We start from the raw sequence: 15,735 nt of genomic DNA, 5'->3' as shown, positions 1-15,735 counted from the left end.
AAAGTGAAGATTAATGATGATGACCGTGGTTTTTAAATACAGTTTTCTTACTTAGACAATGAAGGTTATGCTTTGTGGAAATATCAATTGTAATATACCGACATGCGGTATACAGTAATTTGTTGGTTGGTTCATGGTTTGTCTTTTTAGCATACCGCAATATGTCGGTTGATTCATGATTTCATTGAAAAGTTGCGGTAACCAAACCACAACCACCCCTACTTGAAGATATACTTTGTAGCTTTGCCATGGTAGAGATACAGATCTCAAGACTATGCATTTAGAGGCCGTGCATTTACTTGCATTTCATTAAATCTCAACAATTGTAACAATCTATCCACTTAAAACACGACACGTAGTCAAACTTTGAGTTAAGTTATTTTTTTGGGTTTTCTAGATGTTAAAACGATGTTAACCATGATAACAAAGACAAAATATTACAAAATATTATAATATTATAAATATATATATATATATATATATATATATATATATATATATATATATATATATATATATGTTGTAAATGCATGAGTTGGTGGATGACCACCATACCTCTTAGCATTCACCCTTTCTACTTCTATGTAACCTATACACTAAATACCATAGTAATGGGCTTGTAACTTATGAGTTGTTAATGTCTTTTTACCATTGTAAGCCTATAAATAAGAGGTCTTATCAAGATGGGAGATACAAGTTGATTGACACAAATTATATTGTCTTTCTCTATTTTCCAATTCTCTCTACAATTTCCCTTAGTTATATAACACGTTATCAGAACGAGCCTCTAACCACTTGAGATAGCACAGTTTCGTCTCAAGTACGAAAGCTCTTGTTACATAGGCTTATAAAAAGAAGTACATCAACAAAAGGAAGTTGAACAACAAGATTCCAAACAAATAATAATAATTTTTATTTTTATATTTTCATTTACATATCTACTGCATATGAAATTTGATATTTTACAAAGAAATTAGCACTTTTATTATAGATATCTATCTTGTCTATCTACTTACAAGATTTCAACTGTATTTTGTTATTTGTCAGAAATTCAATGTTTTCTTTAAGAGTAAAAGATCAATATCAACGTGATATTTCATGTCACCAATCTTTATGAGGTAAAGTGAGATACTCAAGAAGTTCAATTCTTTTATAACTAATGGAGGACAAGAAGTTTCTCAGTTCTTATTCAATCATGTAAGGGCCAGAAGATCCTTAGATTTCAATCCTTATAATATAAATATTTGTGGACTTGAAGTTCCCCAATTCTTAAAAGGCAAATGAAGACCTGAAGCTCTTTGATTTATATTTCATTGGAACCAAAAGTTTCAACAATTTATTTTATGGCAATATTTTAATTTTGATGTATTTTATTTTTACTTAGTTCTTTTCTTTAGTGTTATTTTTATTTTATGCAAGGACCCAAAGTTCCTAAATTATATAATTAAATAAAGACCCGAAGTCTCTTAGTTCTCAATCCATATAATATCTATATAAGGACTTGGAGTTCTGCAATTCTCATAAAGTAAATCAAGACATGGAGTTCTTTGATTTTTCCCTAACTTGAAACCAGAAGTTCCAATAATTTATTTTATTTTAATTGTTATATTCAGTTATTTGTTTTCATTTCAATAATTTATATTTAAGGATGTGAAGTTCTTCATATGACCTGGAGTTCAAATATCTTAGAACCCGAAGTTCTTATTAAGTCTAATGTGCATTAAAATAGGTAAATGTGCATTAAAATAGGTAAATTCTAGAACCCGAAGTTCAAACTATAAGTTTTGGCCACATGTGCATTAAAATAGGTAAATTCTAGAACCTGAAGTTCTAATTGTGTCAACCTCCAAATTGATATTTCAACAAGTGCATATGTATTATGATTTTGGGCTGAAAAATATACATCATGTTAAGAACCTGAAGTTCCAACATTATTTGGATTTCATGTCTTCTATTTTTTTAATTTATTTTCATTTTTTATATTACCTTGAACAATATCATATTACTACAAATTTGGACTTGCAGTTCAAAATCATATATTCTTTTTAATTTGATATATGCACCCGAACCTGAAGTTTCAAATATACATCAATATATATCCAAAGTTCATAAATGTCTTTTGAGATTAATATTAATATGACCACGTAGTTCATATCCTGTAAAGAACCTGCAGTTCTGGCATAACATATATAAAATGTTAATTGAACCTGAAGTTCAAAATCAAACGTTGTTTTTTTTCTTTTATCTTTATCATGATTTCCACAGTGGAATCAAAAGATTGGAACTTTCAAGTTCATTGATTCTTAGTTTTTATTATTCTTATATTTTATTAGAACATGTAGTTCTACATCATACAATCTAATTGGAACCCAAAGTTCTTCAATTATCATATCTATGCTATTGCTATCAAATTGAGTTTGAAAGACCTTTGATTCATCATTTAGTTTTGAACATATTTTTCTTAAAATCAATACTTTTATGTGATCTTTTTGAACTTGATGTTCAAGATCAAATTCAGTCTATAGCCATAAGTTTTATTTATATGACTCGCTAGAACCCGAAGTCTATACTTTAAACGTGAAGTTTGAAACTTTTTAAATTTTCAGTTTATAATAGAAATTTAGGAATATCTTCATATTAGAACATGTAATTCTATAAATTAAATTTATCTGATAACATTCTATTTTATGTTTCATATTTAATCATATTTTATTTTTATTTGTAGAACTCGGTGTTATTATGATTGTAAGTTTTTTTTATATAAAAATAATGCTACTTTATTGTCTTTGTGAATTATTTATTTATATCTTATTTGGACCATAAGTTCCATGTTAAGCAATTAGTTGAAACTAGAAGTTTCATTATACGTATTTGAAATACAAAATTTAATTTGAGATTATAAAAATCCGAACTATTTGCAATGACATACTTAATTCAAAACCTGAAGTTTTGGATATTTAATTTGATTTATGATCCAGAAGTTATCTCCAAACCAGAAGTTGTGGATTTTGAAATTTTAAGTGTATTATATGAACTAGAAGTTCAATGAAATTTTTTTGGGGTTATATTTTTCATGGATATCCCAAAGGTAGATATTCTTATATTTACAAATAAGAAAGAAAATATAAATCCAAGTAGGATTGTAATGTGGAAGAGCATAAAGGAATAAATTTATCCTTTCATGTTTCAGGTGCTCCAGCAATAGCAATATGGAAAATATGATGTGTTTTAATTGTAGGTAAATAAAAAGTCTTTATGCATCCATGAATTTCATATGATTGGATCTATTATTTCTTGAAGAAATGTAAGCATTACATAATTCCCTGAAGCGAATGTAAGCTCTATATCATTTTCGGAAACAAATGTCACTTACACATTATCCCGGAAGTGAAATGTTTTTGAAGTTAAATAGTATAAAGGGAGGTTCTTGTATGACAAAGCCTCCGAGAATTATGATATTTTTAGTGAAACAACACACACAACTATTTGAGTTGAAAATTATTTTTGAGTTTAATTACCACTCATTTTGGTAAATATCATATTAGGTTCTGCAAACCTAACCAAAAGCTATTGACAAGTCAAAGTAAATACTTACAATGTTTGATATTACTTTGTTCCAGAAGAAACATACATAGCTTCATACATACCCACAATGGAGTTAATGTTGAAATTATGAATAAACTTGACAGGTACTTATGATCTTGTGCCAGAAGCATACTAATCATAATTTGCTACATATGAACTCATTTTCTGATAAGAACCAGAAGTTCTTTGATCTGTAATAATTTATGATGTGAAAATTTTATTTTTTGATTGAATAATTTTGGAGACCATGGTATTTATGTTACACTATATATTGAGCGAACCTGAAGATTTTGCTTCATATTATCATCTTTATATTATTTATATTTGGTCCCTGAAGGACAACATTTACCACTCCAATCAAATAGCATTATTTTGATGAGGCCAAAATTCCCGTCGTTAGGGGGAGATTTTGTTGTTCTTGAAAGAACAAAGAACGACGTGAATGATTGGTATAGAAGATAAATGCCAGAAGCATATTCAAACACAAAAAGGATTGTAAGTCAAATGACCGGAAGTATATACAGACACAAAGTAAGTGACTACTAATAACCAATTTGTTGCATGCCTGAAGCATGACAGATTTATAGATTGCAAAAACTGAACTCCCCATAAAAGTTGTTGGATGCCTGAAGCATGACAAATCTATAGGTTCCAAAGACTTAATTCCTCAAAAGAGGAGATTAATTGCAAAGTTTAAGCCCTACTCAAAATAACGCTCTAGAAGAGGTTATGATCCACATTCTATAAATTTTACATCTTAGAAGAGATATTTGTCCATAAGTGAGAATGAAAGCCTCTGAAGTGGCACTGGTACCAGAAAATAATGAAAGCAATGAGATGCTTATAAATTATGCATGCGCATGCACATGAGAATCGTGGGATCATGAATTGATGATATATTGGTTTATACGTACTAAAGTTATCAAGGGCTATACATGATGATATTGCACCACTTGTTATAATTGTCGACAAATGTAAATAAAGATTGGCCAACTAGAAGAGGCAGTCCAGTAAAGTTGAATATTTCCGGAAAAAGTGCAATGATTGAACCTATAGTTAAAACACCAAAATGATATAAAAATGTACATGTTACAAATTGGTGTTTGAGATGAAGTGAAATAAATCACTTGATGATATGGCACAACGTTTCCCAGTAAAGATATGGGATTATGATGGTAAACATATGCACCTATGTTATGCATATTTATGGAAAATTCATGTGTATAAATATTCCTGAAGGATTCAGAATGCCTGAAGCAAATGATTTAAAATATGATGGCTTGTAATGATCCTTGTGTGGATTAAAGTATTTTGGAAGAATATGGTATAATCGTCTTAATGAATATCTATTACAAAAGGGATATATAAATAATTTGAAAATGAGTTCACCATCATTGCAGTATATATATGAAGAATTTTGTTAGAACTCTTGAAGAGTTTACAAAGGCTTCCCTTGATTTAATAAAGGAATTTGAGATGAAAAATCAAAAAAGATTATGAAGTTAAGCATATCGCCATAAGCGATCTTTTGAAGAATACATAGGAATAAATTCTGAGAGGTGTAAAATGTCATACATTATATAAATTATTGAAAGAAAATTTCTAAGAAGTTAAGGAGCCCGAAGCTCAATGTATGTATTCAAATATCATGAAATGAAAGTGATCTATTTGCCTCAGTGGGTACTTTGATTGAATTATGAGTTTGAGATCAAGTTCAATATCGTTGCAACGTATTCAAATTTTTAAAGAAGTTATCAGAATATTTAGGTCTCTTGAAGAGCCTATGACATGCTAGCATGGTATACAAAAATATATATGAATAGCTTATTACATCATGCATTTTTACACTATTGTCCTCATAACGGTAACGTATGAGTTTGCTTATATTATTATTTTGATGGTATTATAGAATATGATGTTATTTTAAGAATTGTTAATGTGAAAGGATTTGTGAAAATAGTCTAGATATTTTTGGTATTACTCTAACCTCAACAGGGATTCAAAGGAATGACACACATACATCCTCCAATGATGATATTGAAGAAGTTTTTATACAAAGCATTACCAAAGCTTGCTTTGTCGGAGGAAAATGAGATATCAATATATTTGTATTGTATCTTCAAATTGTTAATGTATGAATTTTTGATTAATTCTTTTGGCTTCCCTTGACAATTTTGTAATAGGACTTTTGTATATATTTATCAAGCTCAAAGTTAGATTAAGAATAGCATCTCTAAGTGTTCTTAAATCTCATCTATCCTATGGAGGTTCAAGCAATTTGACAAAGGTAAATCATGCCTTGCATACCATGCATTAAAATTGTTTTCATAAAAGATGACTAGTCATCCTTGCTCAGTGCGATTTCCAGCTGGTTAACCATCTGTTTTGTCCTATTCTATTTTCTCTCTCTGCTGCCATGTGTCAGTCTGACCTAAGGGATTCTTTTGTCTGTAAAAGCAAGAGAATTCCTCATTTGGAAGCCGTCTCTTTTGTGTGGGAGTTTTGGAAAGATTGGCTTGCCATCTTTCTCTTCTTCTTCCTCAAAGAGTAAACCATATATTTCATCTATGAGTTTTTCTAATTAATTTCTTTTTGAAAAACTGCTTTTGAAATATGAATCTGCATCTAGCTATTTAAATCATTCTCTCATATAGATCTAGATCGAATTCGTGACTGATTTCTTCAAGAGTATGGTTTCTTGAAGAAATTGGTCTTTCTCCCTTGAATCCAAAGTTTGGTTTCGGTTTGAGTTGGAGCTTGCAAGCTAGTGCCATGGGATGAACGAGCTGAAGAAGGAGCTGCCATTGCCATGAAGAACTGAGCTTCAAGCTTTGCTAAGTTGGAGAAGAAGATTGCACAAAGGAGGTAAAGCTCATCTTCCTAAATAGATCTAGGTTTTGCTTGAGCTTGCTTGTATTCCATTGTAAGAATCTTTTTCTACTTAGTGGATTGCTTAGTCGGTTGATGACTCCCAGTTTTTCCCAATGGTGGGTTTCTGGGTAAACAAAATCTGTTTTGCATATCTGTAAATTTTTCTGAGTTTGTGTTCTTGGTGGTTGACTAGTCATCTATATCTGCTGTTTGCTGTTTACTTGATATTGATGACTCCACACACTTTCACCATAGTTGTTTCTAGCACAGGGGATGCCTAGATTGATGGGTCCTTCTGAGTGCCTAGGTTGTCACTAGTAATCTTCTAGGACTGCAGGTACCTTGTGACATACTCTGTGTGTTCTCTTGATTGTTGAGTTGTTGTGTCTTGTTTGTTTAGTTAAATTTACCCCTCGTCACCTAAGTATCAATTTCAATTGGTATCAGAGCTTCAGCTCTTAACACAAATAGAGAGATCCTAGGATTTGTTTTGGTGTTTAGATGTACTCACTATGGAAAGGGATCGAGTTGCTGGATCTTGCAACTCACCACCTTATTTTGACGGAAATAACTATGCTACATGGAGAGAAAAATTTGAGATATTTCTTGATGCTCTTGATGAGTATGCGAGTATGTATCTTACAAAAGAGTGGATTGCTCCAGTCAAGACTGTTGAGGGTGAAGTTGTGCCCAAGCCTAGGTCTGAATGGACTGAAGCAGAGGTGTTTGCTGCATATGCAAACAAGAAGGCTAGAAATGCCTTAGTTACAGCCTTGTCTAGCACACAGTTTGCACATATACAACACATCCCAAATGCTAAAAGGGCTTGGGATAAACTAAGGGTGGTTCATGAAGGGGATGACCAAGTTAGAACCCTAAAACTTCAGATGGTGCTTGCACAATTTGAAGAACTTAGGATGTCTGAAACTGAGTCTATTTCTGAGTTCTATGGGAAAGTAGAAATGATCACAAATGAAGCCATGAGTCTTGGTCAACCTATTCAAGAGCTTCTTGTTGTTCAGAAAATTCTTCGTGTTCTACCATCTAGATTTAGAGCAAAGAAAACCGCAATCATGGAGGTCCAAAACTTAAATGAAATTAAGCTTGGCAAGCTTGTAGGAAAATTAAAAACCTATGAGATGGAGTTGAATATGGAAGAAAATTACCCTAAAAAATCAAAAAGTGTTGCACTTCAAGGAGTGCATGTTTCTTCTCTGAAAGGTGGTGAAAAATCCTCAGATTTTGAGGATGAAATGGCCTTGTTTGTCAAAAAATTTAGGAGAATTCTTAAGGATAAGGGAAAGTTTGCTAGAGAGGGTAGCTCTGGTAGTGAGAGACAGTTTAGACCATCAACTGATCAGTCTAATGAGAGGAACAAGGATGTCAAACCTTTCACTAAAGACTTTAGAAAATCTGTCAAGTGCTTCACATGTGGAGGCATTGGTCACTATGCTGCTGACTGTGCAAACAATCAGAAAAAATACTCCAAAGGAAAGGACAAGGCCATGAAAGTGAGTTGGAGTGAGAGTGAAAGTGAAGTGTCTCAAGAGGATTCATCTTCCTCTGATAATGAAGACCAACAGGTTGCCTTCGTTGCCTCTGTGCAGCCTGTGTCTGATGATTCTGATTTTGAGTCTGATGACCTGTCATACGAGTCATTAGGAAGAAAATATGATTGCTTGTTCATAGAGACTTTTTCCTTGAAAGAATAGAGTCTTAAACTTGAGGCCAATAACCAAGAACTTCAACATGACCTTCTCATCTTAAAAGAAACCAAAAAGGAGTTGAGTGACAAATTTGAGTCTCTAGAAAAAGAAATTGTTGTACTTGTGTCAATTAGGAGTAATCTTGAAAATCAAGTTAATGTGCTCAAGGAGAGTAACATTGGGTTCCAGAACTCAAACAAACAGCTCCTAGGTGAATTGAATGAATCAAAAAGTAAGATTATATCTATGACCATTGGTGCCACAAAAATTGACAAAATGTTGAATATGGGAAAACTTCATGGGGACAAAGGTGGTCTTGGATTTAATCATTTTAATTCTAAGTTTTCCAGCTCTACCACTAAGTTTGTCAAGTCAAAATCTCCAGCCATTGCATCTCTTGATGTTCAACAGGTAGTCAAAAAACCTAAGTTTGTTCCGACTTGTCACAGGTGCGGGTTGACTGGTCATATTAGACCAGTCTGTCATATGTACAAAAAGGATAAGACCAGAAAATTGTCTTCAAAATCTAAAAGAAATCCCAGATCTTTGCAAGATCAGGTTGATCATTTGCTAAATGAGGTCACTAAGATTGCCAAACTTGTCTCCCTTAAAATAAGTTCACCCATTGTTCCTAGGTCTACTTGGATTACAAAAGGTCATGACAAATGTCTTGTTGTGCTAAATGCTTTTGCTGCTTCAAATATCAATTCTTGGTACTTTGATAGTGGCTGTTCCAAACACATGTCTGGTGATAGGAGTGTTTTCTCATCTCTCAGCCCTTTTGATGGAGGCATTGTGACTTTTGGTGGAGGTCACAAGTCTCAAGTTGTGGGGAAAGGTACTGTTTGTATCCCTGGTTTACCCGAGCTTAAGAATGTTAGATTTGTTGAGGGTCTCACATCCAATCTCATTAGTGTAAGTCAGCTGTGTGATGATGGAATAGTAGAAGTTAGATACTCCAAGCATGGCTGCAAAATCATTGGAAAGGGTGGCAATGAGATTGTGAGTGTGTCTAAGTCTAGGGATAATTGTTATTGCATTGATGGTGTCAATGATGCAAAAGAAGTAGTTTGCAACAAGGTTGTGAATGAAACAAGTGTCTTGTGGCATCAAAGACTTGGACATGTGAATTTTAGAGACTTGCATAAATTGTCCAAGAGAGAGTTAGTGAGTGGTTTACCAAAGCTTGACAAATCTGATCAGCATGTTTGTGAAGGATGTCAAATGGGTAAGCAAGTTAGAGTGTCACACAAAAAGGTCAAACACATTCAAACACATGTAGGTCTTGAACTTGTTCATATGGACCTTGTTGGTCCTATCCAAACCTTGTCTCTTGGTGGAAAGAAATATATTCTGGTCATGGTTGATGATTTCTCTAGGTTCACTTGGGTCTCATTCTTACGTGAGAAATCTGAAACCTTTCAAAGGTTTAAGTTTGTTTGTCATCTTTTGCAAAAAGAGAAAATGACTAGTCATCTGCCACTTGTTAGAATTAGAACAGATCATGGAACTGAATTTGAGAATTCTCAGTTCCTTAAATTTTGTGAAGAAATGGGAATTAAACATGAGTTCTCTGCCCCTATTACACCTCAGCAAAATGGTGTTGTGGAGAGAAAAAATAGGGTTCTTGTTGAGATGGCTAGGGTGATGCTAAATAGCAAAAATCTTGCTAAACATTTTTGGGCTGAAGCTGTCAATACAGCTTGTTACATCTCCAACAGGGTGTTTTTGAGGTCTGGTACCAAACAAACTCCCTATGAGATTTGGAAAGGAAAGAAGCCTAATGTGTCATACTTTCGAGTCTTTGGTAGCACATGTTATATTTTGAGAGATAGAGAGCATCTTGCTAAGTTTGATTCTAAGTGTAATAAGGGAATATTTCTAGGGTATTCCACTTCCAGCCGAGCCTATAGAGTGTACAATTGTAAGACAAGAACCATTATTGAATCCATAAATGTCAATATTGATGATTTTGCTGCCTCTACAGAGATGGCTTTAGATGAGGATGGTCTTTTTCCTCCTCCTCTTAAGCATGATCCTCCAGGTCTGGATCTTGTGGTTGACCTGTCAACTTTTGGATGTTCTGTCCCGATTGCCTTGTCAACCCCTTCAACTTCTAGTTTCATCCCATCTGTCCCGGCTGACAGCTCTCATACTGATCATAGTCCTCTCACTCAACCTGAGAGTATCATTATTGGTCCTCTTAATCAAGGAGTGAGAACTAGGAAACAACTCGCTCAAGAGATTAGCCATGTGTGTTATGTCTCAAAGGAAGAGCCTAAAAATGTGAAAGAGGCCTTGCATCATGGTGAATGGTTTCTTGCAATGCAGGAAGAATTAAATCAATTTGTGAGAAATGATGTTTGGTACCTTGTTCCTAGACCAGTTAACACAAATGTCATAGGCACTAAGTGGATTTTCAAAAATAAAACTGATGAACAAGGTAATGTGGTCCGGAACAAGGCTAGATTGGTTGCTCAAGGATACACTCAAATGGAAGGCATTGATTTTGTCTGCCGCGCAAATCTCACGGCCTGGAGTTCCGGGCCGAGGGGATGTGCGTTGACACGCGGTTTCCTGCTTTTGGGTGCGGTGCGGTTGTGCGCGGGCGTGCCAGCACGGTCTACCGTGCGTCGAGATGTTGATGAGTGTTGGATGGATAAGTGGTGCGCCTGTTTGAACTCGTCTTCTTAATCAAACGATTGTAGCCGAGAGAGGAACTGGTCTCGGCTGTTAGGTTCACGGCCTGAACTACAAGGCCGTTGAGTGATGGTGTTGGTGGTGGGTTTTGGGCGGTGCTCCGGCGCGCTGCTCAAGGAGCGGCGGTCGTGTGATATATGGGGTGAGTGAACGAACAACAAGGATGGTGCTCCGGCGCCTTGAAAATCAAGGGTCGTATGATATATTGATGAATGGATTTTCCTTACAACCTAACACTACTCCTAGGAAAGCAAGTAAAGATATTGAAAGTGCATTACAGGAAAAAATAAGTTGCTCCGTGGGAGGCTTTGTTTTGGTGTTGAACCCATTGAATGTAGCTCGATCCTTGTATTTATAGGGAGAGTCCCTGGAGGAGTAATCGAGGCTGAAAATCTGCGTGGTGGAGCTTGATTAGAGCAAGTGGGCAGTCCAATCGACATTTGGGATCGTAAAGTATGGTGGTGTGACCCCCGAAATCCTGGTGAATCTCGGCTGCCGCTCTCGATCGTGGGTTCTGAACTTCTGGCCGTGGAGACGCATTTATGGCCTGGATAGCTGGTGAACCAATATCTCAAGCTGTCAGAATTCTTTGTGAGAATGTCCACGTCTAATCACTCTGATCCGCATCACCAAATCCTGACTTCAATCACTTCCCACCTTCCCTCGTGCATTAAATGCTCCTTTGTGGCCAGTGGGTTTGCTGCATTTAAACAGGCACTACTTCATTAAATGAAGCATGGGACCCTGTTGTCACGTGATGATTTGCTTTTAATGCCTCTAGCCGTGAAATTGCCCGGCCTCGGCCTCGGCCTGCACTTAAGGCCGAGATGATCAGGCCTTAGCATTTCTTCTTTTGTCTTTAGAAAGGTGAAGTACCCTGGCGAAACGCCGCGTTTTAGTATTACAAACAAGTGCCAGGGCCAAGAGAAGGGGTTCCTTCGGCCAGCTTATGGCCGTGATTTATCAAGCACAAACAGATTTTGATGAAACTTTTGCCCCTGTTGCAAGATTAGAATCTGTTAGATTACTTCTTGCCATTGCTTGTCACTTGAAATTCAAACTTTATCAAATGGATGTCAAAACTGCTTTTTTGAATGGTATTTTAAATGAAGAGGTCTATGTTGAGCAACCAAAGGGTTTTGAGGATCCACATCATCCAAATGATGTGTTTCATTTTAAAAAGGCACTCTATGGTTTGAAACAAGCTCCTAGAGCATGGTATGAGAGGTTATCCTCTCATCTTCTAGGAAATGGATATGTTAGGGGGTCGGTTGACAAAACCTTGTTTGTCAAAAGATTTAAAAAGGATGTCTTGATTGCTCAAGTGTATGTTGATGATATTGTGGTTGGTTCTACCTCTGATTTACATGTTCAAGAGTTTATTCATGTCATGACTAGTGAATTTGAAATGAGTCTTGTGGGTGAGCTTAACTACTTCTTAGGTCTTCAAATCAAACAGAGTCATGATGGGATCTTTGTTTTTCAATCTAAATATGCAAAAAATCTTGTGAAAAAATTTGGTTTGGAGGGTGCAAAATCTGCAAGAACTCCAATGAGCACTAGTGCTAAGATTCATAGGGACTTGCTTGGTAAAAATGTGGATCAAACTCTCTATAGAAGCATGATAGGAAGTCTTCTCTACTTGACTGCTAGTAGACCAGACATTTCTTATAGTGTTGGTGTGTGCGCTAGATTTCAGAGTGATCCAAAAGAGTCTCACTTATTTGCTGTTAAGAGAATCATAAAATATGTGAGTGGGACTGTTGAGTTTGGGTTGTGGTATACCTATGACACTTGTGTCAATCTTGTTGGGTATAGTGATGCCGATTGGGCAGGTTGTAGTGATGATAGGAAGAGCACTTCCGGGGGGGTCTTTTATGTAGGCAACAACCTTGTTGCTTGGCATAGCAAAAAACAAAACTCTGTCTCACTATCCACTGTTGAAGCAGAGTATGTTGCAGCTGGGAGTTGCTGCACTCAACTTCTTTAGATGAGACAAATGTTGGATGACTATGGTCTTGCTCAATCTTGCTTTCTAATCTATTGTGACAACATGAGTGCCATAGATATCTCTAAAAATCCTGTTCAACACTCTAGAACAAAGCATATAGACATTTGGCATCATTTTATTAGAGAGCTTGTGGAAGACAAAATTTTAACCTTAGAGTTTGTTCCTTCTGAAAAATAACTTGCAAATATACTCACCAAGGCCTTGGACTTTCAGAAACATGTCACACTCAGACAGTCCATTGGCCTTTGCTCAATTGATTGATTAGCATGTATGTTTCCTTGTCTTCAGCACATTTCAATTTACCAAACAACATGTGTTTTATTGAATATGTCATGGTTTCATATCTCACCTCTCTGTTAGTGTGAAGTTTGACTGCTTCTTGTGCTTTCCAGATTTGTGCACAACCCCTTTTCTTGTTTAGAGCTTTTAGTTGAGACTTACCTTGTGCTCTCTTATCCTCCTGGTGAGCCAAGTGTCTATGATTATCTTTTGGACTATCATTGTTATTGTCTCTTAGCTTGTCTCACTCTCTTAGTCACTCTATTCAGATATTTCACATCAAAATAAATTTTAAAAAAAAGAGGAAGTGTGACCAATGTAGTCACGGCTCTAGGAAGGTATAAGGTGTTATGTTTGAAGCATCTAGAGCAAAGAGCCGTAAAATTGGGCCATTCAAGCACTTATGTCTGGGATGTGCAAGTGAATCAAAATAAATCTTACAATATTTTGTCTTTAGAGAGTGATGTTACTTGCTGTTTGAGCCTACTCTGATCATGTCTTAACTTTTCATTGTATACTTGTCTCTCCAAGAGAGATATGACATCATCTTGTGTGTCCCTTAGCTCTGAACCCCCTATTCCAAAATGTGCCCTGTCTCTGAGCATTACCTGCATTTCATACTCTCCCTCTCAGCGCTGTTTGCTTATGTTCCTTGCATATGATTTGTATGTTTCTTTTTTTTTAATCATGTGCTTGAAGACTTGGTCTAGGATATTTTGCTGATGCATCTTTGATCACTTGAGTTATTTGCTAGTTCATGCTTGTGTTTTTCAACCAAAAACATGTCTTTCACAGGATGCCTCTGATACTTTTGCTGCATCTGATGAGTCTGCTGATTCTCTGGTTTTTTAGCTAGAGTTTTGATTCGGTTGTGTCCTAGATAGGGAGAGTCTCTTTGGACTGATTGGATGGTTTATTTTGTTCTCACATTGTGGGGATCATGTGCTCTTGGATAGGGGGAGTCTATTTTGGGCATATTGGAAGTCTCTGTTTGTAATTACATTGTGTTTTATTTTCCCTTGTTTCTGTTTGGACAGTCTGTGCATCCTGTTGGGGGAGTTATTGTTGTCTTGTTTTTGAACAGCTGTAATGTGATTTGTATTCAATCTATGCTTTGTGTTCAAATCTGATTTTCTGCCCTCTGTTTCCTTCCTCTATTTGCTGTTTTCTTTCCTTGCCTTTTTGCTCTTTCCTTTTCCACAAGGGGGAGAACACTCTCAACCCCCCTTATTGCACATATTGCATCTTGTTTAAAATTTGAAATTCTGAGATATAATATGCTTGTCTTGTGCTGGAAGGTTGGTTACTCTTTTTGCAGGTACTTCATTTAAATCATCTTCTTAGGATTAGTTTTGGGTTGAGTGTTCATGAGAGAGTGTGTTGTCAAGGAAAGCCAAAAAGGGGGAGATTGTTAATGTATGAATTTTTGATTAATTCTTTTGGCTTCCCTTGACAATTTTGTAATAGGACTTTTGTATGTATTTATCAAGCTCAAAGTTAGATTAAGAATAACATCTCTAAGTGTTCTTAAATCTCATCTATCCTATGGAGGTTCAAGCAATTTGACAAAGGTAAATCATGCATTGCATATCATGCATTAAAACTGTTTTCATAAAAGATGACTAGTCATCCTTGCTCAGTGCGATTTCCAGCTAGTTAACCATCTGTTTTGTCCTATTCTAATTTCTCTCTCTGCTGCCATGTGTCAGTCTGACCTAAGGGATTCTTTTATCTGTAAAAGCAAGAGAATTCCTCATTTGGAAGCCGTCTCTTTTGTGTGGGAGTTTTGGAAAGATTGGCTTGCCATCTTTCTCTTCTTTTTTCTCAAAGAGTAAATCATATATTTCATCTATGAGTTTTTCTAATTGATTTCTTTTTGAAAAACTGCTTTTGAAATATGAATATGCATCTAGCTATTTAAATCATTCTCTCATATAGATCTAGATCTGATTCGTGACTGATTTCTTCAAGAGTATGGTTTCTTGAAGAAATTGGTCTTTCTCCCTTGAATCCAAAGTTTGGTTTCGGTTTGAGTTGGAGCTTGCAAGCTAGTGCCATGGGATGAACGAGCTGAAGAAGGAGTTGCCATTGCCATGAAGAACTGAGCTTCAAGCTTTGCTAAGTTGGAGAAGAAGATTGCACAAAGGAGGTAAAGCTCATCTTCCTAAATAGATCTAGGTTTTGCTTGAGCTTGCTTGTATTCCTTTGTAAGAATCTTTTTCTACTTAGTGGATTGCTTAGTCGGTTGATGACTCCTAGTTTTTCCCAATGGTGGGTTTCTGGGTAAACAAAATCTGTTTTGCATATCTGTAAATTTTTCTGGGTTTGTGTTCTTGGTGGTTGACTAGTCATCTATATCTGCTGTTTGCCGTTTACTTGATATTGATGACTTCACACACTTTCACCATAGTTTTTGCTAGCACAGGGGATGCCTAGATTGATGGGTCCTTCTGAGCGCCTAGGTTGTCACTAGTAATCTTCTAGGACTGCAGGTACCTTGTGGCATACTCTGTGTGTTCTCTTGATTGTTGAGTTGTTGTGTCTTGTTTGTTTAGTTAAATTTACCCCTCATCACCTAAGTAT

At 35.7% G+C, this 15,735-nt stretch overlaps 1 protein-coding gene across 1 annotated transcript; it reads left to right on the top strand.

Moving 5' to 3' along the window:
* Window positions 1–6,968: 6,968 nt before the first annotated feature.
* On the top strand, window positions 6,969–8,168 carry LOC148295056 (uncharacterized). Its single transcript, XM_088252370.1, has one exon. It carries the CDS (start codon window positions 6,969–6,971, stop codon window positions 8,166–8,168), a length of 1,200 nt encoding a protein of 399 aa, XP_088108496.1.
* The last annotated feature ends 7,567 nt before the right edge of the window (window positions 8,169–15,735 follow it).

The sequence above is a fragment of the Prunus avium genome, chromosome 4 (assembly GCF_965620075.1).
Source record: "Prunus avium chromosome 4, drPruAviu1.hap1.1, whole genome shotgun sequence".
Classification (NCBI taxonomy): domain Eukaryota; kingdom Viridiplantae; phylum Streptophyta; class Magnoliopsida; order Rosales; family Rosaceae; genus Prunus; species Prunus avium.
Note: the sequence above shows the minus strand (reverse complement) of the source record. Positions and strands in the feature narration are given on the sequence as shown.

Bases quoted from the DNA above. Each gene is read 5' to 3' on its own strand.
- LOC148295056 (XM_088252370.1), top strand. From the start codon at position 6,969: ATGGAAAGGGATCGAGTTGCTGGATCTTGCAACTCACCACCTTATTTT.